The sequence below is a fragment of the Jaculus jaculus genome, chromosome 13 (assembly GCF_020740685.1).
Source record: "Jaculus jaculus isolate mJacJac1 chromosome 13, mJacJac1.mat.Y.cur, whole genome shotgun sequence".
NCBI lineage: Eukaryota > Metazoa > Chordata > Mammalia > Rodentia > Dipodidae > Jaculus > Jaculus jaculus.
In genome coordinates this window covers 69,152,091-69,174,878 of record NC_059114.1, presented here as the reverse complement: position 1 = coordinate 69,174,878, position 22,788 = coordinate 69,152,091, and the positions used below count along the sequence as shown (strand labels likewise).

At 43.1% G+C, this 22,788-nt stretch overlaps 1 protein-coding gene across 2 annotated transcripts in view; it reads right to left on the bottom strand.

The window, feature by feature from the left end:
* Window positions 1-1,622: 1,622 nt before the first annotated feature.
* Window positions 1,623-22,788, bottom strand: part of Lifr (LIF receptor subunit alpha) — a 59,349-nt gene continuing 38,183 nt past the window's right edge. Inside the window, exons 11-20 of one of the 2 annotated variants that reach the window (XM_045132255.1) lie at window positions 22,444-22,606; window positions 22,094-22,164; window positions 20,548-20,761; window positions 18,215-18,394; window positions 16,398-16,499; window positions 15,442-15,609; window positions 11,895-12,056; window positions 10,493-10,586; window positions 8,617-8,695; window positions 1,623-8,252 (exon numbers count right to left, since the gene is read on the bottom strand). In XM_045132255.1, coding sequence (XP_044988190.1) covers window positions 7,629-8,252; window positions 8,617-8,695; window positions 10,493-10,586; window positions 11,895-12,056; window positions 15,442-15,609; window positions 16,398-16,499; window positions 18,215-18,394; window positions 20,548-20,761; window positions 22,094-22,164; window positions 22,444-22,606 — 1,857 coding nt within the window. In that variant the 3' untranslated portion in view covers window positions 1,623-7,628. The remainder of the gene's footprint in view (window positions 8,253-8,616; window positions 8,696-10,492; window positions 10,587-11,894; window positions 12,057-15,441; window positions 15,610-16,397; window positions 16,500-18,214; window positions 18,395-20,547; window positions 20,762-22,093; window positions 22,165-22,443; window positions 22,607-22,788) is intronic. The other variant, XM_045132256.1, reaches the window with a different exon arrangement.

The following is a 22,788-nucleotide window of genomic DNA, read 5'->3' as shown; positions in this document are numbered from 1 at the left end:
AGCTCTGCTGCAATGAAAGGCTGACAGGGGGCAGGAACACAAAGATGATTTCAAGTTAAGTTAGATGGCTGGGGAGATGGCTTAGCGGTTAAGGCTTGCTTGTGAAGCCAAAGGACCCAGGTTTGATTCCACAGGACCCATGTAAGCCAGACGCACAAGGTGGCGCATGCATCTGGAGTTCCTTTGCAGTGGCTGGGGACCTTGATGCGCCCATTCTCTCTCTGTCTCTCCCTGTGTCAAATAAATAAATTTTAAAAAGTTCAAGCTAGAACTTCACCTTGTTTCTTACCTTCCAAGCACTTAAGAGACCTGATCAGCTAACAAAGACATTGATGAATATCATTCATTTTAACATTATTTCCATTCAGTAGCTTTTATCAAAATCCTCCTCAAGGGCTGGAGAGATGGCTTAGCGGTTAGTTAAGCACTTGCCTGTGAAGCCTAAGGACCCCAGTTCGAGGCTCCATTCCCCAAGACCCACGTTAGCCAGATGCACAAGGGGTACACGTGTCTGGAGTTCATTTGCAGCGGCTGGAGGCCCTAGCGTGTCCATTCTCTATCTGCCTCTTTCTCTTGCTGTCTGTTGCTCTCAAATAAATTAATTTAAAAAATCCTCCTCAAATGCTTTTCTTGTCTACATAACCTAAGACTGACAACCTGGGAGAAAAAATCATCTCCAATTTAATCTCGAATCAGCTTAAGACATTGTACTTACCTCAGCTTCTCTGAGTTGTAAAAACTTAGTGTCATTAAATCAGTTTTACTGTTGGCCACTCAAGGGGAAGAGGAATAGGTCAAATTTATAGATCTAAAATGAATCCTGTAGTTCTTTTGCAAAGAACCTATGTTTGCATGCTGACATTTTAGTGTGATATTCAATACTGTGCATTAAAATTATTCATACATCCCTGTTTTTCTTTCTCCTAATAAGCATGCCATTCTTCTCTTTTTGACTTCCCCAAGTCCCTGGTGTTGATGGTGGTATATATATTTTGGTTTTGAATTCGCTGTGTGGGAAACAAGTTATGCATTGAGAACTCCCCGAAGTCCAAGCCATATGTGCGTTTTCCAGCACTGCAATGCTAACATGGGTTTTTCAACTCATTTATAACTGGTATGCATTTTCTGCAGGCTAAAGGCAGGTCCATTCATGCTTTAGTAGTTCCTCTGAGCTACGTGTGATGAAGGACTTCAATTCTCCCTTTGTGAACCTCTGTTTAAGATCACCGCATACTTTAAAAGTTTAGCTACATCAATTACTGTATTTCCAAATTCAGTGAGTTGAAATTTTGACATATTCCCAGAAACTCCAGAAATAGTTAGGCTGTTTTGGGAGAAAATGAAATGAAATGCCTTATACTTTAAGGACCAGTGCTTATTTCTTCATTAATGCTGCATTCTTACTTTTTGAGTACTGTTAGACCAATTTCTCTGGTAAATAGAACACTGATTTAATGAAGCACAACTCTTAAAATACTAAAACTGTAGGTACAGCTTTTGATGACTGCTTTAGAACCACTGTGGTCCTTGTGGGACAGAATACAAGTACAAAGCAAGTCTCCCATGTGTTTGAGACAAGAGAAAAAAACACCTAAACCATTAACAACCCAAATCCATCAAGATAAGATGTAAGAAAATATATTTATTTTTTTCATGACAATACCATGATAAAATTGTTAAATACATGCATGTTTTAAAAACAGACATAAGTAACATCTTTATAGAGTTAACAGCCAAGCATACTAGTTTTATATTTATGGTGTCTTAGTAACAGGTTACTTATGTTCAATATTCTTGCTATAACCATGTTTTCAAGAAGATATGGTAACTAAAATCTTCAGATTTCCCATTCTAATATAATATCCAAATTTCCCACAGGCAGAAAACACTTCAGTTGTCATCTCTGTAAGTGGAGTTGTTTTATTCCACCCTCAACTCTAAATTCTGTGAGCCGGAAGTGAATCACACAGACATGCATCAATGTACAGTTCGCTTCCTGTCAATGCATAGTTAAAGGGATCCTTGTATGACTGAACATGGTTTTAGGTATAGTATATCACAACCGATCATTTGTTTGAAAACAACAGTGTCTGCAGCAGAAACCTTTCAAGAAACAGAGAAGGGGACAGCTCTGCACCGGCGGCTTCTCCCCATCCGTCCTTTCCGCTAAGTTTACACACCTACATCTACGCCTGACCAAACAAAAGTTACTAAACAGTTACTAGGACTCATAAAAACCTAAATATATTTAACATAACACCACCTTTAAAAACATTCATTCTAAAAAACCTTATAAAAGACAAAAATTCTATCTGTTCACAGTATGTGTAATTTTGTAAACAGTAATTCACTATGATGCAAATTTGAAAGTGAAATCTAGTAATTTCTTAGTGTTATATGGATGTTGACTTATGGCCAGTTAATTAAAGAGAATGGTACCAAAAAAAAAAAAAAAAAAAAAACCACAATCTTACTTGGAAGACTGAATAGCTTGAAATGCCTCATTGTACATTCCAACGTGCTGTTTACGATGGCACCATCTCAAGTTTAGGATGTCTAGCTTTCTACCCAGGACAATCTTTTTAAAAGCCTTTTGAATGCAAATGTATTTTAGGAAAACTCATGCTCCGGGATATCACACAGGCCCTCCCCTCTATAACAGTGAACTGAACTACACTAAATATTACTCTGGAGAGACAAACAAACAGAAGGAACTAGCAGCTTATAACTGATAAATCAGAAAAAAATTTTGAGAAACATGGATCATACTGGGGGAAGATCACTTGAAAACAACTTTATGAAAACCATTATTCAGTATTCTTTTCTGGAATCATTTATAAAAACACTCATATTAATGTTAAACCTAGCAGCTAACTTGCCTGTGACTTAATGAAAAGTGTATTACCAGATAAAAATCTTTTCACTTTTTATATTACTGGAATATCTAGGTAATGTAACTCAGAAGTTGAAATTGGCCATTTAAAATGGAATAATTAAAACAGTTAAAAAATAAAGTATACCTTAAATGTATAAAGAAATACAATAAATTTATGTAAGCTATTTAATCAGGCATACAAGGTACACCCTAAGTACGGCAAAAGTCTCCATCAGTTTTGTTTTCTTTGTAAGTGCTTATTGGCTACTGCAAAGGTGACCTTGAAGGCACAGGTAAACTTAACAAAAATCTACTTCCTTATCATTTTTCTCATTCATCTTTTAGTTTTTCAAGTATTCAGTTCCAACAACCAAAAAGTAATACAAATTACTACTGACTCACATTTCGTTAATGTGCAATCAATTACGGTTTACTTACAACAAAGTGGAGCACTTTTATTGGATACTTGTAATTCCAAGTATCTATCATTGGTGACATAAGGAGAAACAAGCATTAATCCTGAATCTTCTAGACCAAATGACAACCTCTGAAACTGGGCAAGATGCAATACAGCTTGACACATTAGCCAATTAAGTGAATGCTGTTCTCAATTTTGTATACTGGCATTTAGTAATTATTCATTTCTTATCATTAGCATGAACATAGTCATGTTAAGGCAAAAGTACTATTTGAAGAGGAATAAGGCTCTATAACCACCCTAGTGAAATAAAAGGCTCAAGTATTATTAATAATCCTGGCATATAATCCATGATGATATGCACAAAGGCAAGCCTAGTAACTGGCAATGGCATTCTAGGGCTGGGTCTAAATGATGAGTGCCCTGTAAGTTTGGCTACAACTTTGTTTCTTATGTTAAAAAAAAAAAAAAGATTTCTTTTTGTTCTAGATCCAAGAGATAAGGCAGGTATGATACCATGAAACTGTTTCAGAAAAAAAAAAAATAGATTAAAAGAAATGCTTTGAAGAAGTATTTTACCAAGAGAATGGATTCCTGTATTAATTCAGCTCTTACACATTGTTTGCCAGAACATCTGCTGGGTGAGTGGAAACACGGCCTGAAATTAAAACCCATTAGGTTAAGAGCAAAACTGTGAAGTCTCAAGAAGCTAGCTAGCCATGCGCATGCATCAGTCTTTTTTTACTAAGACTTGGCGCGGACAGTGAGTTTAAAATCTACCCAAGCTACGTCTCCATTTTTAACACCCTTCAAAGCACCTCTCTGAAAGTGACTCAATCCATTCAGAGCTGGTCACTGAAATTTCCCTGTGCCTGGTCCTAATAGCTAATGATTCTCCCCTCCCTGGTTTACTTGAAATGTCCAATGTTGCATTTTTGAAGTATAAAAGGTACTTCACAACTTTTAACAGTTCTAAATAGAGAACAGCAAAAATTACCTTAGTGCAAACATGTTTTAGCAGATTAAATGCCTAAGCAGTAGAAAACCTTTAGCCGATACTTTTTAAATGTTGGCATCTTAAGGGGAACTTTCATTTGAAAATACTATGGAACTGATTTCAAATCCCCTTCAGAAGAAAACAATCTCTAGCCTCTTTCACTGAATTGTACTTAATTATTCAAATACAGAAAGGACAGTAATATTTGTTAAATCCAGCAAGGGAGAAGAAAACCACAGGGCTGATTTCTAACAAGAATCCCGCTTGCACGGAGCTCTGAGCGTGTGACTCTCTGCTACTTCCAGAGTGCAATTGTACCAGATGTTCTCTGTCCCTCAGATCCAAGAGCCATGGAAGCAGTGCTGCTATGGAAAATGAGGCTGACACTTCCTCCCTCAAACTCCTCCATGAATGGCCGCTTCTGTTCCCAGCTGCAGGAACAAAAGCACCTCTATCACACAGCACGGAAAACACATCGCCACCATCCAGATACATGGGCCACGCTCTCAGACGTAGGGCGCTACAGGTCCCATGAATTGGTGACTTATGCTAATCTGTGTAGTACATAATTCACAAGGTCTATCTAATGTCAAAGGCCTTGTTGAAGAATATTTTTTAAAATATTTTTATTTATTTATTTGAGAGACACAGAGAAAGAGGCAGACAGAAAGAAGGGGTACGGGCACACCAAGGCCTCTTGCCATTGCAAACTCCAGACACGGGCCACCACTTTGTGCAACTGGCTTTACGTGGGTATTGGGGAACGAAACGCAGTCCGCCATGGCTTGTGTGCAAGTGGCCCTCACGTGTTGAGCCATCTCTCCAGTCCTTAAGAATATTTTAAATTAAATCTTATTTTTAAATGCTATTCAAGGGTTGTAAGGACCCCCAGAATAAGGGAAGTTTAACTAGAAACTGGCTTACAAAATGGTGATGGTGTATACTTTATGAGTTCTGTTCAACACATAAAATAGAACCTAATAATTTTCTAGCAATGATTGAACTTTTTTTTAAAGGGAAAGTGGAATTTCTCCTTTTCCCTAGCCGAGAAGGGCTGGAGGGAATGCCGCAGCCTCGTCTCTCGCTACAGAAGGCACTGCTCTGACTATCTATCTGCACAAGGTCCCTGTCGTGAGGGAACAGTGGGCCCTTAGGGGATGGGTGGAAAACGGGTGCTCTTCTCCTATCCCTGTCCCCTCTCTTTGTGAAGGGTCCCCTGCATGCACAGCTGGGGCTGGGGAGGTCATCACTGTGCAACGGGGAAAGACAAGGCAAGGTGCTCTGGGTTGAGAGCCAGTGTAGAGCACATGGAAAGTTCTAGGGAGCTTCTTGGAGTAACCAATCCAGGGTTACTCTCTTCCTGTTCCTTGGGGCTCCTTGGGAATGGAACTCCACAGGCAGGGAAGGGTGAGTGCCCCTGAACTGAAACCCAGGTCAAGGGGAGGTACCTTGATGGCAGGGATCAACACATCTTTCCTGCCCTTTTCCTGTGTTCCCCAAGCTAGTGCAGTGCAGGCCAGAAAGCTACTAACTTAAGCCAAGCCTGTCCCTAAAGAGAGAAAATATGGCCTTGATAAGCTTTAATGAAGAGTAAGATAAGGGAGACAAGAGAGAGCAAGGAGTGAAAAGATGGGGAGAAGAGAAAGGCTGAGGTCACAGTGGCTGGGAGGGGAATCAAGGCAGGAAGCAAGGAAGGTCTAATGGGAGACGAGAGGAAACTGTGGCTGGGATGGATTGTGAGTACACTTTTCTTCAGTGAGGATTTCTAAGAGCTACTGGGTAGTTTTAATGTTATGTATGTGCATAATTACATACATTCCACATATCATCAGAAACTCTGAAATGTGGTTGAATTCTGGCAGTTAAAATCACATTCATACTCTTGAGTACTTTTTTTTGTCCCCTGCCATGCTGAATTTTTTTTTCCACACATGACTTTTAAAAAGATACCACATGAACTAAAAGAAGTTGATCCATGTTGCCAACGCAGTACAGGGCTTCACATGATACACAACAAACCTCTCTTAACTGGCGCAGAAGCTTTAAGTACTTTTGCCTTAATTACCAAAAGACAGACTACATGAGCAGAGGCCGGGAAGAATACATGACAAGAATCACATTCACGTCGCATGGCTGACGGGACACCCCGGAGCTTGGGGGTGCGGTGCCGGAGACTCAGCTCTGCACTGCTCATGAACAGCCATCACCGAGTGCCACTGCGTCCCAGGCATTTCATGACCTCTACTAGGAAGCTGTCCCGAGGCGGCGCCTCCCAAAAGCAGCATTCTCTCTCGGGTTTGAGATGTAAGGATCTGAGAGTCTGGCCCACGGGTCACTTGGGGTAGCTGGTGACTGGGCTTAATGGCATGCCTTCCCACGGGGGAACTGAGGCCAGTCTGCTGACTGCATGGGCAGCGGACACTGCTAGATTTAAGATACTGCTTAGTAGTCATCTGACACAGTAAGTCACTGTAGCTATATGCTCGGGAATAATGTGGAATTTGCTCAGAGACATCTGATGTTACAGCACAAAATGAAATGGGTTTAAAGAAAAAAAAACTTGGATCTATAGCCCTATAGATTTAAATTGCAGTTAAGGATAACCAACTACACTGATGAAAGCTAGCCCAGAAACTAACAGGGGAAAGGTTTGGAACAACCTACCAACACGAGCAAATGTGATGATTCGGATTTGGGCTGGTCAGTGTCACACTTGTTTTTCCAAGTTTGGACCCCTGAGACAACTGTGTGATACCCATGGTACAGTAGGCACAGAAATCAGCATACTTCCTCAAACAGCACACGAAAGAGCTGTCGCCCCGCTAAGAATTACATTCCCTTCCGTAAGTGCTGTGGCCAGAGCAGCCATCTTTAAAGTCTTACAATCTGTGCTTGGTTTTCCTCTACTGCAGTGGATGTCAGGCAGATAGACATTATTTTAACTTTGACATTTTTCTCTTTTGCCTGCAAAGCCACTTAAACTCCGTAACATACACAGACGAGAAAACCATTAACAACAGAAACAGGTGTGGGGTTGTTCTGCATGTGTGTACTGGGCAGAGTGAGTCTTGAAATGCTCTGGGGGAAGGATTCTTTGGCTCGGTCACAAAGAGCTCCAAATCGTGAGTTTTGTGGCTGAGGGTTCTGAGTCACTGTACTTTGGCTTTTGGGCTACATTAAAAGCACATTAACACTTCTAGTGTCACTTGCCTGGAGTGAAGCTCCCTGGCCACCAATACTTCGCAAGGGCTCTCCAGGAATGACCGGGCTGCTGCCTCGATGCCAGCAGTGACAGCTTGTTGAGATGGCAGACTGAAGTGGCAAAGAGGGTGACAGAGCTAATCATTTGGTTTGTTCTGGAAAAAGTTTGTGAACGACCACGCCCCTCCATTCGATTTTGGAGAGTCATCATCTTTAGGAGGAATCAGAAACTGCCGGGAATTGACAGAGCACGGACTTCCAAAAGAGACAATTTCACTGTTGCTGTCCGTGGACCTCGGGGAGTCTGGAGAGACCAAGTTCCAAGTATTTACGTTGGCCTGAGGTCTGTAGCCTGCAGTGCTATCCGCGTCATTTTCTGCAGCTGTCTCCTCTACAGCAGAGTTAATGGGGAGGCGCATCTGTGGCTTATAGCCTGCGCCTACGATGGGGTCAATGTCTTGCTCGTCCTCGGGCCTGGCTTGAGGCTGACACATGGACTGAACATCAATATAAACCACTTGGGAAGCCCCTCCTGCGTCGTCCGCTGCCGGGTTTGCTATTTCCTCCTCGATGATTGGTGGACAGTAAGACACAACCACATGGTTTTCAGGCTCTGCCTCGGAAATCTCTTCAGGACGCTCTGCTACTGGGGAAATTATTTCTGTGTCTTCTATTTTAGGAATTATTGATCGAGTTTCTAGGACTTCAACATCATTTGGGGTACAAGGATTCATTTCCAATGTTTTAAGAGCATTGCTTCCCTAGAAATCAATTTGAAAAAGCAGTTAAGACAGCACTAAACGCTCCGTCACTGCTCCGCCTATTCAAAAGGCCCCATTGTATCTAGTTCTTCACATCTGTCTATAAGCATTTGCCTCTGCTCCTCTGTGGTGCATCCAAGTGCCACTTACTCTCTTCTACATCAGTATTTTTCTTGCCATCAACAGCAGAGAAAAAAAGCACAAGATGAACAATTTAGGGTGACAAGAAAGACTGGAGACTTAGCAAATGTGAAAGCATGCTATTTTGAACAGTTTTCTTAGGGTGCTATCTACACTTTACTTTTCACAAAAGACCAAAGAAAGAAGCAACACTTCAAAGACAAATAGGAAAATAAAGGATTACCTCACAGACACTCTTCTGAAACTGTAGTGCTTTACAATTTTCCGGATTTGGAATATCAGGGTAGAAGGTTTCTTTAATCCTTAAATACAGAATAAGTAGATTTAAGAACTGCAAGATTATCAACCATGAAAAACTAAGCCACTTCCTTTCGTTTGATACTACATGTGAAAATTATGAAGAACACCTGAGATTAATGTGGAAAGTCTTTGGCATGTGACCACTCTCTAGAGCTTTCTAAGCCAGGTTCCAATGTGAAGACTATAAACAATACCTCACTTGTCTCATGGAAATAGAAAGCAAATAATCACAATGGTGACAGTGTTGCCAGTCACTGTTCATGCAACTGAAGTTTTAGAATGCAAACTGGACCAATCAGGATCAGTTACTGGGGGAACTTGTTTGCATACGCAGGTTTCTTGCTTGTGTGGGCTCTAAACTAGGCAAGAAACAGCTGTGTGTTGTGCAAGTACTTTCCAAAGGTGAATAAAATCAGGGAGTATTTGTAAAATTTAAATATTTTATTTTTATTTTTGACTTTTTGAAACAAAGTCTCACTATGTAGCCCAGGCTGGCCTTGACATCACAGAGACTCCCAGAGATCCTCTTGCTTTAGCCTCCCCAGTTCTGGGGTGTCCACTGTGAGCCACTATGCTTGGCTTAAGAAACCGTGAGTATGCAAGGTTACAGCCACGTGGGGCAACGACATTGCTGGCTGTGCTGAGAAAGAGAAAGGCTATCAATTCTGGGTAGAAATTCAACACAAGTGAAAAGGAGACTTGCTCAATACCATATTATGTTTTTACACTTAAAACTGTCAACAAAACTTTATTATTTAAAATTTTATTTACTTATTTATGAGACAGATTATGTATATGGGTGTGCCAGGGCCTGTAGCCACTGCTAAAGAACTCCATACACATGTGCCAACACGTGCAGCTGTCTTATGTGGGTTCTGGGGAATTGAACCTGGGTCCTTAGGCTTCTCAGGCAAGTACCTTAACGCTAAGCCATTTCCCCAGCCCAAACTTTATTATTATTTTGAATTCCAGCAGGAAAGATACTTTTGTTAACATGGGTCACAAGTGTTCCCGTTTTCAAATGTCTTTTTTACTTTGTGTTTGCTCTGCTATTCAATTAGTTGCTTTCAAATAAGATTTTTGGCAATAAGGATATAATTACCAAAACAGGTCATTCTATAGTTCTCTTAACTATTAATGTTTTGATTTAGAAGCCAGAAGTACCAGAGCACTTTCTCTTCTGCCCATAAATGACTGCACTGTGCAGAATGTGAGGAGGTCCTTGCTGTCTGGACGGCGGCTTGTTGCCCAGGTCCAGGAGAGCTCTGCCAGTCTGTGTGTGGGTAGAGGTGCCACATGCCACAGAGCGGGTGTGGAGGTCTGAGGAGAACTTCTGGGTTGGTCCTCACCTCATACCTCATTTGGTGGCAAGGTCTCTCACTGTTGTCACTGCTTGGTTTCCAAGGTTTGGCGGAATTCTCCTGTCTCTGTCCCCCTTCTCACCACAGCATGCTGGGATCACAGACACCACCACAGCTTGTGTCTTTCAGGTACTCAGAGCTGCGTGGCAAGCACTTTATTCCCTGAGCCATCTCCCCAGTCCCTGAAATTATGTGCTTTTTGAGTGAAACTGACATTACCATGCTATTAGTAAAACAGTGGGGGGAAATGTACACTTCTGCCCTGCTAGCTTTAAAACCTTTCAATAAAATGTTATATAATTGCTTGATATTCAAGCCAACATTCTGACACACACACCTGGCTAATTTGTACAACTAATAAAACATGCTTAGTTTGTAAAATGTGACTAATCAAGACTGTACAAACAAAATAGTGAGAGACTACATAGGCACCATTACCATTCTCGCTTCCGATAGCAAAGGGTACTTGTTACCACCCCGACAATGACAGCCACGGCCACTGGGATGAGGATGGCAATAATTAATCCAACAGCTGAGAGGAGAAAGTGAAAAATACTGAAAATCATCATTCTTAGTACTGAGTGCAGAGTAAACAAACTAAAAGACATTTAAGTTGTTATTTGAAGAGGAAAAACAAATCAAACTGTTCCAGGGGCATGGAAATGCTTTTACAGACACAACCTTCAGATATTATAGTAATCTTTATTCTAATACTTCTTCACAGCAGTGTTTCTCATACCTGCCCCTATGATGTACACCAAGGTGTCTCCCACATGGAAAAGAACTGTGGAAAGAGATGTCCTGTGTACTGTAGCATGTTCAGCAGCTTCCTGGACCTCAAACTATGAGAAGCTAACAGCCTCCTCTGTTGTGACCACTAAAGATACCACCAGATACAGCCAGGCTTGGTGGTGGTACACGCCTTTAATCCTAGCATTTGGAAGGCAGGGGTAAAGAATTGCTATGAATTCAAGGTCAGCGTGAGGCAACATTAGTGAATTCCAGGTCGGCCTTGACTACAGTGAGACCCTACCTCAAAAAAACAAAACCCAAGACAAAAATACCACCAGAGGGGCTGGAGAAATGGCTTAGTGGTTAAGGTGCTTGCCTGCAAAGCCCAAGGACCATGGTTCAATTCCCTAGGACCCAGGTAAGCCAGATGCATGAAGTGGCGCATGCATCTGGAGTTCGTTTGCAGAGGCTGGAGGCCCTGATGTGCCCATTCTCTCTACCTCTCTATCTCTCTCAGATAAATGAGTAAGTAAATAAATATTTTTTTAAAAACTACCACCAGATATTCCCATCTGTCTTCTACTGGGTACCCCCACAGTTCAAACAACACTCTGCTGTAGCACATGCAACTCTCATGGTTCCTCAGGAACCGAACGTGGACCCCGGCTCGGCGCAGGGAGGGCAAGCCTGCGTCCCGTGCAAGCTCTCTGACGTGAGTCACGGCGGCTACTCTTCCCTCTACTTCCATCTGCAATTTTGTCAGCACTGGACCTTACAAAAAATTTTACAGGGTATTTCTTACACATGAGTTTGGACCTACTAAAAATCATGAAGTAGCTGGGAAAAATTTAAGCTGAATGTAGAAGAATTTAACATGCATTCAGACTTTTAGATTTGGGGTATGTCCCTAATTTTAATTAAAATTTTCAGGCCCTCATTCAGAAACTACGCATAAAACTGACAAGAAAAGAGCAGAGCGTCATTTCATGACCTTTTAGCCTGCCCTCTCTCTGTCATAAAGTCAACCAAAATGTGCAATGCCGTGAGCAGGGAAGGCGAGGGCCCGCATTTCAATGGGAGAGGCACCGCCGGGCAGTATTGGACTTACAATTTTCCTTTGTCACCACAAACATGCTCTTCTCCGGGCCCAGGCCACCGTCTGTGTAGGCGCGCAGTACCAGACGGTAACTTGTCTTGCCCTGAAGATCAGCGATTCTCAGGGTCTTCTGCGATGTGTCCGTAATATTCTTTACCTTGATGTCGGAATGACCTAAAGTGAACAAAGTCTTAACTCATTCTGACAGCATTTCAAACTCATAGCTAGGCATGCCTGTCACATCACTCACACACCCCTTTAAAAATGAATCTGGGGCTGGAGAGATGGCTCAGCGGTTAAGGCCCTCGCCTGCAAAGCCTAACAACCTGAGTTGGATTCCCCGGTACCCATGTAAGCCAGATGCACAAAGGGTACATGCAGTTGGAGTTCATCTGCAGTGGCTAGAAGCCCTAGTGTGCCCATTCTCTCTTTTGCACTCTTTCTACTTGCCAATAAATAAATAAAATTAAAAAAAAATGAGTCTGGGGCTGAAGAGATGGCTTAGCAGTTAGGGTGCTTGCCTGCAAAGCCAAAGGGCCCAGGTTCAACTCCCCAGGACCCACATAAGCCTGATGCACAAGGTGGCGCATGCACATGAAGTTTGTTTGCTGCAGCTGAAGGCCCTGGCGCACCCATTCTCTCTCTCAAATAAATAAGTAAATAAATATTTTTTAAATGAGTCTGGCTGGTGGCCACTTCCAGCCAAGGACCTAGAACCAGTCACACCCAAGCTCAAGCTCTACTTCTGCCAGACACATGCTGTTCAAACTACTCTGAATTCCAGTTTCACTGACTTTGCAAGAGAATGTCCCACTGCCTCCCAGGGCTAAGCAAAGTTTTCACAGAAACCTGTGCAACAATGCGTGGCGCACAGCAGCCGGTCATACGAGTCATCTCCGTGTCTGTGACTAAGCAAGAGCGTACTGCAAGCCAAAGGCAGTCTTACAGACCCCGTGTGAGTCAGAGGCCACGGCTGGACAGGGCAAGGGTGCAAATCAGTAGACATGAGCTCCACTCACAAACACGAAGAATTAGTCAACTATTTTATCTTTGAAAGCCTGAACCAAAATCATATAGTATGATAATTCAGAGAATTAAAAGCAAAATGAAGAGGTTTCCTACCAGCTCTTCCCCTGCAATCACTTACAAACCATGTTTTGTTAGGTTCTGTGGATGACACCTCCATATTTCAGAAAAACAAACTTAGACTGTTAGTTCTTAGCTTTGATAATTTAGATATTGTCTATTCCTGTCTAAGAATACCTGAAGACTTGACATTTTTTTATACTGCCACCAAGCCCCCCCTGCCACATCAGTGACATTTGGCATTTGGTGACCTTAGTGCTGACATTAGGATGGTCACGTACTTAGGAGCTACCCATAGGAACCACTGCTCGGTGTGATGTCACTTTTGTTTTCCTGTTGTAACTGCTTTCCCATGGGTTTCTATGGACCAACTCCTAATTATTCTTATACTCTGCTACCTCCTGGTAACACCCTCCTTCTCCAGAGCACCATGGCCCATGCTGCCCCTGGTCTTCCTCCCTCTCCCGGGCCTGTCTCTGGGTCTTCCTCACTGTGAGGCACTATGGGAGCAGCTGCAGAGAAAGAAGCCCAGGAAGAAACCCTTGCAGCCTGCACACCTCCAAGCATCCCCACTCCCTCCTCCTGATCAGCCCACTGGAGCACACAGCCCTGGAGCCTGATGGGAACAGTGCTGAGTATTTTGAATATTGCTCTTCCAGTATTCTAATATGCTAGAATTTGAATGTGGCAAAGAACTTTGCCACCATCTACCTTCTGATGCCCTGAACGTGACTGTTTTTCTCTGTTTTCCTTTGTAAGAGAATTTTTTTCTTATTTATTTGCAAGAAGAGAAAGGAAAGGGAGATAGAAACAGAGAGAAGAGAAAAGAGAAGACAAGACAAGACAAGACAAGACAGAGGGAATGAATGGGCACACCAGGGCCTCTTGCCACTGCAAACAAACTCTAGGCACATGTACCACTTTGGGCATCTGGCTTTATGTGGGTACTGTGGAATCAAATCCAGGCTTTGCAAGCAAGTTCCTTTAAGCCCTGAGTCATCTCCCCAGTCCTCTCTGTTTCTTTACACATGGATATCTGAAAATTTATGATGATGCATCATCATGTACAGATTTTTTTTTCAAATTATTTTACTGTATATTCTAAGGAGCCCGTGCCCCTCTTTCGATTTCGTCAGGTTCACTCAATCTTCCCATGCAGCCCACAGTCACCTTAACCCCTGCCTCAACACCCGCCCTGCAGGACGAATCAGGTACTTCTCAGCGGTACCATGCCACTCGCTTACATTTCTCTCTCCTCCGCTCAAGTCATCTTCCTCAAATTTACGAATGCTCCTTTTGGAGGCTGTCTTGCCTCTTGCATTCCCTTTTTCTTGGTGACTTTTGAGGGACGGCTCTTTCCTGTGACTTAAGCTTGAGTGACCATTCTACTATGTTTAACAACAAATCCAGGGGCGAGAATTTCAGCGAGTTGAAGCGCTTGTGAGGAAAATGACAGAAGACTGTGGGTGCTGTAGCGCTTTCCCTCAGACAGGGCAGCCCTGCACATTTCAGAGACGTGGACCGTGGCACAGTGCGCCCCACAGTAGCCAGGACAGTGCTCAGTGTGCACCACGGAGCAGCACTCCTGCTCACGGACACTAAAGAACTAAGGTGACAAAGAATTAAGCTGACGGCTTTCCAAGGAGAGGCCCTTAATGGCAACCAAAGCGCTCAGTGAAAATATCATCCATGTGTCAAGAAACTATGAATAAGACATATCTGACTCCCGACAGAAATGCAATTTAGAGAAAATCCAGGACGGTGGACAAACACGTATGCACTTATATCAACTGGGGACTGCTGTACGGTCTGTGGGCATGCGCTTACCCGCTGACATGGACTGACTCTGCTTTACACATGTAACGGTCCTCACATGCCTACCGACACTAACGCGAGGGTCCCAGCACCGCCTCACTGCGGCCCCGGCTAAGCCCGTTAAGACTCTGTCACACTGTGGATTCCTGGGGGTTTTCTCTTTCATCACTAAGCACAAGACGACCTTTATTAAAAGACAGATTTCATAATTTGCTATGGATCACACAAGGCTAAAGGAGCCACTACCCTATGGGCTTATAATCAAAGGTTTCAGAGTGAATGATCTGTGAGTGCCTATACACGCTGTTCATGACATACCCAAATCCTCTTTTGTAATGGTTTATGTATTTGAGAAAGATAGAAAGAGGGAGGGAGGGAAGCAGAGAAGGAGGAAGATAAAGGGCATGCCGGGTCCTTCAGCCACTTCAATGAACTCTAGACATGCAACTTTGTACATCTAGCCTTACATGGTACCGGGAAATTGAATCCGGGTTGTTGGGTCTTTCAGGTATGGCAAGCAAGCATCTGTAACCACTGAGCCATCTCCCCAGCCCTCCTTTTTCTTACTTTGCGGCTAAAGAAAGCCGCCCCTCGCAGCGTTTTTTTTTTTGTTGTTGTTGTTTTGTTTTAGCATACTACACTCACACTAAGAACTCACCTGTCTCCAAACTCCTCATCTTCGGTGTGTCTCTCTCTCCTTTCTGGAAGTAAAATAAATATCCTCTTAAAAAGCCTCGGAGCTCTTCCACAGGAATGTCTTCCCACCTCACCAGGATTGAGTCTGCAGATGTGTCCTCCACAGTAAAATTTGGTGCGACAATAGGAGCTGTAAGGAAGAAGAAATAACTGCTGATGGAAAGCTTGCCAGGACAGAGGACAGAAATGGCTTCTGAGCTTTCTGGCCTCAGGACACTGACATGTGGAATGACACTGAATTCTCTATTTAGTCATGCACTCCGGTGACAGCATCACACTCACATACCGGGACCGCAGAGCGGGACTCCCAGCGGTTAGGCGAGGGGAGCACGCCCGTGCGTCCTGACATGACAACTCGACTCGGACAGGCTTCACGCTTACCCCCATTAACCTTAGCGCTGGGTAGACCAATAGGGTTTAAGCTTCTATAGATATGCAAATCAGGTATTTCAGACATTCTGGTTTATTTTTCTCAATAACAACAGTAAAACCAACCATGAGACAAGCAAATGGATTAAGAATAATAAAATAACTCATTTTAAATTTGCCATACAAATTATTTTAACTTTCTTGAGCTGAACAACTTAGTCCATTTTGACAATTCAAACTTGGCAATTTATAATTTTTCTTTTTTTTTAAATTAATTTATTTATTTGAAAGCAACAGACACAGACAGAAAGACAGATAGAGGGAGAGAGAGAGAATGGGCGCGCCAGGGCTTCCAGCCTCTGCAAACGAACTCCAGACGCGTGCACCCCCTTGTGCATCTGGCTAACGTGGGACCTGGGGAACCGAGCCTCGAACCGCGGTCCTTAGGCTTCACAGGCAGGCGCTTAACCGCTAAGCCATCTCTCCAGCCCGGCAATTTATAATTTTTCATGTTACCCAAACTCTTAAAAACTAACCCATTACACTTACCCAGCTCTTCTATATATCCAATTATGGACCGCAATAGCTGATACCCTTGACTTCTGCATCCATACAGGAAAAAATTATATCGTACACCTGGCCGAAACTGATCTACAAGAAGAAGGAGTCAGTCAACTTTCATCAACACAGAGACAGAGCAAAAGAAGTATTTTAGAAACATAAAATTTCTAACATACTACAATTTTCAAAGTTAATTTTATTTTTTAAAAATTTTTATTTACATGCAAGAGGGGAAGAGAGAGAGAAAGAGGGAGAGAGGGAAAGAATGGGCACATGAAGGACTCAAGCAGCTGGGCACAAACTTCAGATGCATGCGCCACTTTGTGCATCTGGCTTTACGTGGGTACTGGGGAATCGAACCTGGGTTGTTAGGCTTTATAGGCAAGCACCTTAACCACTGAGTCATCTCTGCAGCCCTCCAAGCTGATTTTAAACAGATTTCATAATATAAAACAATTACTGGTATTTTCAAAGCTGGTAAATATTTAGTGTGAAAAACGACCAATCAAAATTAAACAGATTCACTTGATTCATAATGAAAAATTTAGTATTAAAAGATGCCACTGCCTTGAAGAGAAAGTAGGTGACCAGGGGCTGGGGAGATGGCTCAGAGTTTAAAGGCACTTGCTTGCAAAGCCTGACGGCTCAGGTTCAATTCTTCAGTTACCCACATGTAAATAAATAACTTTTTAAAATTTATTTTATTTATTTGAGAGAGAGATAGAAGAGGGAGAGAGGAGGAGACACACACACAAAGAATGAGCATGTCAGGGCCTTCAGCAACTATAAACAAACTCCAGATACATGCACCAGCTTGTGCATCTAGCTTATGTGGGACTGGGGAACTGAACCTGGGTCCTTTGGCTTTTCAGGCAAATGCCTTAGCCACTAAACCATCTCTCCAGCCCAATAAGTAATTTTTAAACTATATTTTATTTATTTATTTGAGAGAGAGAATGGGCATGCCAGGGCCTCCAGCCACTGCAAACGAAGTGCAGATGTGTGTGGCCCCTTGTGCAGCTGGCTTACATGGGTCCTGGAGAATTGAACCGGGATCTTTTGGCTTTGCAGGCAAATGCCTTAACAACTAAGCCTTATCTCCAGCCCCCCCCCCCCTTTTTTAAGGACAAAGAGGTGGCCATGGTATACATGTTTTTCTACCCAATCAAGCAAAGATGAGTTATTCCCAGATTCCACTGTCAGCTCACTTCCACATTCCAGATAAATGCACCATGTCTGGTGGCAAGAAGCCACCGTTCTCCCCTGGCTCCAAGCCCATGTACTGGACGCATCACCATCATCTACTCCTTATTCGCTATTTGACTTTTTTGCAATTTTTTAGGATTATAAAAAATGTTGTAGAGAAAACTCAGATGCAAATCATACTGTTCTCTTAATAATTATATATCAGAATAAGCCCCTAGGCAAGGAACTCCCAGATCCAAGAGTGTGAAACCTTTCACAACCTGTCACAAACAAGCTTCTAAAAAAGTTAAACCAAGTCACACCTGCCCAGTCAGCCACATCTGTATTACTTTTAAAATATATATATGTATTTTAAATTTTTTAGTGTAGGCTAGAGAGATGGCTTAGTGGTAAGGCACTTGCCTGTGAAGCCTAAGGGTTCAGGTTCAATTCCCTAGTACCCACATCAGCATGTGCCTGGAGTTTATTTGCTGGAGACCTTGGCACATCTATTCATTCTCTTTCTCTCCCCCTCCCTCCCTCTCTCTCGCAAATAAATAAAACTCTTTAAAACAAGAAAGAAAGAAACGAAGATTTTGAGTGCTACTAAGTCATCTTACCTGATTCTATTACAGCCTCAGTGCTGTTTGAAGGGACTTTTTTCCAGTCCATGAGGCAGGGCTCAGACCGAGATGAGTTACACCATTTAATCACATAGTCACAAGTCACATTGGGGTCAGGAGGCCAGGTGAGGCGAATCTTCTTCCCCAGCCCAACCGCCTGCTCTACCGTGAGGTCATCTTCCACAAGAAAGAAAGAAGAGTTGACTGACGTTTGAAATACTGTAAGGTAAGCCTCAAGAAGGCGAATAGCTTTTATAAAAATGACTTCACTGCATGCAAATACATCAGTGCTCAAACGAGAGAAATGTTTAGCAATGTTAGACAGGTGGGAACAACCGTAGCACTTTTCTGTCCCCAGAAAATAGCATAGCAGCTAGAAAGAGAATAAAAATGACCCAGGGTGAGGCGAGGGGAGGGTGCGGGCTGATGCGGACATGCTGTAGGAGAGGTTTCCAAACAAATGTGCCTTCCGAAGCAGCTACTAGTAAGCCCAAGGCGAGCGTGTGGCAGCTGTCTGGCTCGGTGTGACTGATTACAAATCCACTATGTAAACCCAGGCTGAGGCTGTGGAGCCTCCAACTCAGGCTCCCGTCCAGGAACCTGCAGTGTCGTGGGGCTGCAGCCACCGTGTGAGGGCTGGGACTGACCGCTGGCCGCGCTGTCCATCACCGCCTCATCAAGGGCACGCAGGACAGGTAGGATCAGAGTTCTTCAGCGAAAGGACAGCACGGCCACTGCCTGACCTTGTGCGGGCAATGAGGTAAACGATGTAAACAGCGGCTTATTTGCTTAGGGCAGCCACCTTGGTCTGACCTTTAGTCTCTGCGTCCGCCACACCACTGCCCTGGGCATGGGGCTGGACTGCTCTGAGGTCTCAGGCAAGTAAGTGCTCCGTCTCAGAAACGATGGTGCTCACGCTAGCCCTGCCTCCCAGTCCTCCACGGCCACTGCCTGGGACAGATCAATGTACCCAGTTGGCACCCAAAACGAAGAACCTACTTCAAGCAAGACCTGAGCCCTCAGAGGACTAGTGACTGCTCGTCTTCCTCTTAGAGTAGAGAGGCTCCCACCTCGGGTCAGACAGTTGAGGCAAAACAGGAGATGGCCCAGTTAAGGAGTTAACTCAAAAAGGAGGTGGCTGTAACCACTGGAAACACATGACTCCAAAAGTTATCCAGCTATTAGGGAAGAGGCTGAGGACTAAAGGAGGCGAGAGAGGGGACACACAATGGTAAGATGAGGAGAGATTGGATCAAAGCACATTATATGCAAGTGTGACAATGTTAGGTTGAACCCCACTATTTGAGTAATACATGCTAATAAAATAAGCCAATAAAAAGTCCAGCCAGGCATGGTGGCACATGCCTTTAATCCCAGCACTTAAAAGGCAGAGGTAAGAAGGATCACTGTGAGTTCAAGGGCAGCCTGAGACTACATCGTGAATTCTAGGTCAGCCTGGGCTACAGCAAGACCCTACCTCAAAAAAATTTTTCTTTAAGTCCATACAGAGGCTAATAAGGAATAATGACTGGTAATCAGTTCAACTTAGAGGAAACCACTGTTGTTTTTTTTTTTAATTATACCACATTCCTTTTTGTTTTTCCCAAAGCCTACATTAAAGATCTAATTTAGACTTTAAGAAGACTTTCTTGTGAGTGTAAAGAATTTCTACGGTGGGTGTGGTCCACATGTTAGTAATCTCATCATCTGATAGGGGGAGGCTAGGGAGTTTCAGGTCATCTTTAGCTACAAAGGAAGATCCAGGCCAGGTTAGTCTGGGCTGCATTTTTTTTTTTTTTTCTTGACTGACAGTTTGAAAAGCAGCTTAGCTGACAACATAAACACTCTGGTCTTGGAAACGTATTTTAACGTCTTCAAATAAACAGTTAAAATATTTCTTCTGAAAGCACTCCCCACAACTGTTAACTTTCCACTCTGTGACATAGAAATTGGATATAGTAATTGTTTTCTCTATTACAGTACATGCTGCAAGTCAATACTAATGTGGGGTGGGGTGTACCCTGCTCCCAAAATGCTAGGTCAGAAAGATTTGCCAGTTCAAGGCCAGCCTGAGCCAGATAGTTCAAAGCTAGTCTGAGCTACACAGCCAGATGCTGCCTCTAAGCAAAACAAAACTAGCAATGCCTGCCAGCTCTCAGTGCCTATCAGCTCTCACTCTGCACGTCCTTGGGCATATAACAGGTAATGCACAAGGAACACAGCAGCAGGGCAGAGCGCGTGAGGAGAACGCTGCGGGCGGCGTCCGCAGCAAGCAGCGCCAACCGCTGTCCCCTCAGCTGCCGTCCGTACCGGCTCTCTTGAGTACTCACCATTCGGGATTTCCATACTAGCTATTCTGGAGGGTGGTGAGGGGCCCGCCGAATTCTTGGCCACCACGCTGATGATGTAGTCATCTTTCACAAGCTGTAGCTCTGCTCTGTGCTGAGGATCAAGGATCTCAGACATAGACTGGACTTCCTCATGTGATGAGCAAGACACGTTATAGGAGAGGATTTTTCCGTTAGCTTCGCTGATGGGTAAAGGCTATGGAAGGCAGAAGAACAAATTCCGCTATTCAAACGTGTAAACAGTAACTGTGACTAGGCAAGGTCATCAAGTCTAAGCTGGTGCCAAGTTCATGGTAACAAGGGAACAGATCAAGATGTCAACTGTGAGACACAAACTTAAAATCCACAGAGACCCAGGTATGAGGAACAAATACTGAAAAGGAACTACACTGGAGGCTGAGTTTTAGAACACAGAAACTTCAGAAGTAAAACTTTTAAATAAATGTAGCCAGAAGGATTGGTCTACTTAATGAACAAAATGAAACAAAAATTCATTGCACTGTGGTTTCTTGGACATACACTCTTTTCTCATTTTAAGTAGTGCACAGCTATTACAGAAATTAGGCAACACATAAAAAATTTTAAAAATGCAAAAATCTCCTGTATTTATACCTTTTGAATATTCTCAATGTCTCACTTCTTTCAAGCTGTTTTTCTTTTGCGTCTGGCTTAAGTGGGATCTGAAGAGTTGAACATGGGTTCTCAGGTTTCACAGGCCTTAACCACTAAGCCATCTCTCCAGCCCCTTTGCTTTATTTTTAAGGGAAGACACCAACATGCCTTACTATTACATACTCAGGTTGGTAGAAACTCTGCCTGATGGACTGGGCAGAAACTCCTTGTCCTCCTCAGACCACAAAAGCTTTTTTTTATACTTTTCTCACTTTTGCAATATAACCACTGAAGCCGTATTAATGCAACTAAATACATTTCTGTGAATTTACATTTCATGTGCCATTATATATATATATATGCTCACATATTCCTTAAGCAAACAAAATTTAAGGTATCCACAATATTAAAATATCATTTTGGTAAACATTTTGTGTCACATTTTTTTGCCAGCTAGGATGAATTCCTCAACATCAGTTTCCCCAAATGGACACATATATAAAAGGAAACTAAACTTCAAACATTTAAATTTACATAGTTAAACTGTATTTTAAAACAACTACCCCAGTTTACACGGCACTCAATCATCCATGGAAGAAAACTACATTCACCACTCTGGATTCTAACTTGCAGCTTCTGACAATGAGGGACCTGGACTTCTGACCTCCTTAGGCCCTGTGCAAGCCCATCCCATCGAAGTACAGCGCTCAGAGCTGAGCCCAGCCAGCCCAGCCTCACGCCAGTGACCGGAGTGATGAGGAACTTGGGGGTCGGGAGTCTGGCTGGATCCCCAGCAGCACTGCAAACCTGTCCAGTGAGGGAAGTCTTGGCTCCTTAGTAACCAAATTACCACATGTACATTAAACATTTGGGCATAATAAAGTTTTTAAACATCCAAAGAACACAATATATTTACCTTCCAATAGATTATCAGGTTTCTCCCATCAGAACTCCACTCTCTCCAAGTATCTGGTCCCTTCGATGGAACTAGGAAGGAGATTTCAAGTTAGCATCTGAAGAGGCATGCTGCCTGACAGAGCAGTATCAGTGCTCAGGACTATTCTGTAGAGTATTTGGAATGCTCAAAAAATGTTAATAAGCAGTTTGGGGTGGCTTCCATTCAGAAAGCCAAGCAACACAAAAGCTAAGCTCTCCGCATCTACAAAACACAGGCCCCAGGGCAATTGTTTTTTTCCTCGGGTACCTCTGCCTCCCATCCTCCCATCTCCCCATTAATAACAACCAGCCACAAATCACTTCACTTACTGGCTTCTGTGGTTAAATGCCGTTTTCCACTACTCCACTTGCTCCATTTCCAGAAAGGTTCAGTAGAACAACGAATCCGGAAAGTGTATGTGGTATATGGATTTAGTTTGTCCACAACAACGAGGTAACTTGAATTTTCTACTCCTTTGATTGTGATGTTCTGCTGTTTGAAAACAATTAAGTATATGTGTATGTGTGTGTAGATACCATAAGAGTACTAATACATAATTTGCCCACACATATTTGCATTTATAACTCCAGACTTCATCCATGGTGGGGCTTTAATTCTTGTACAAATGCCATTTCAATAGAACTACGCTCCAAAACAGCAATAAAATATTGGGT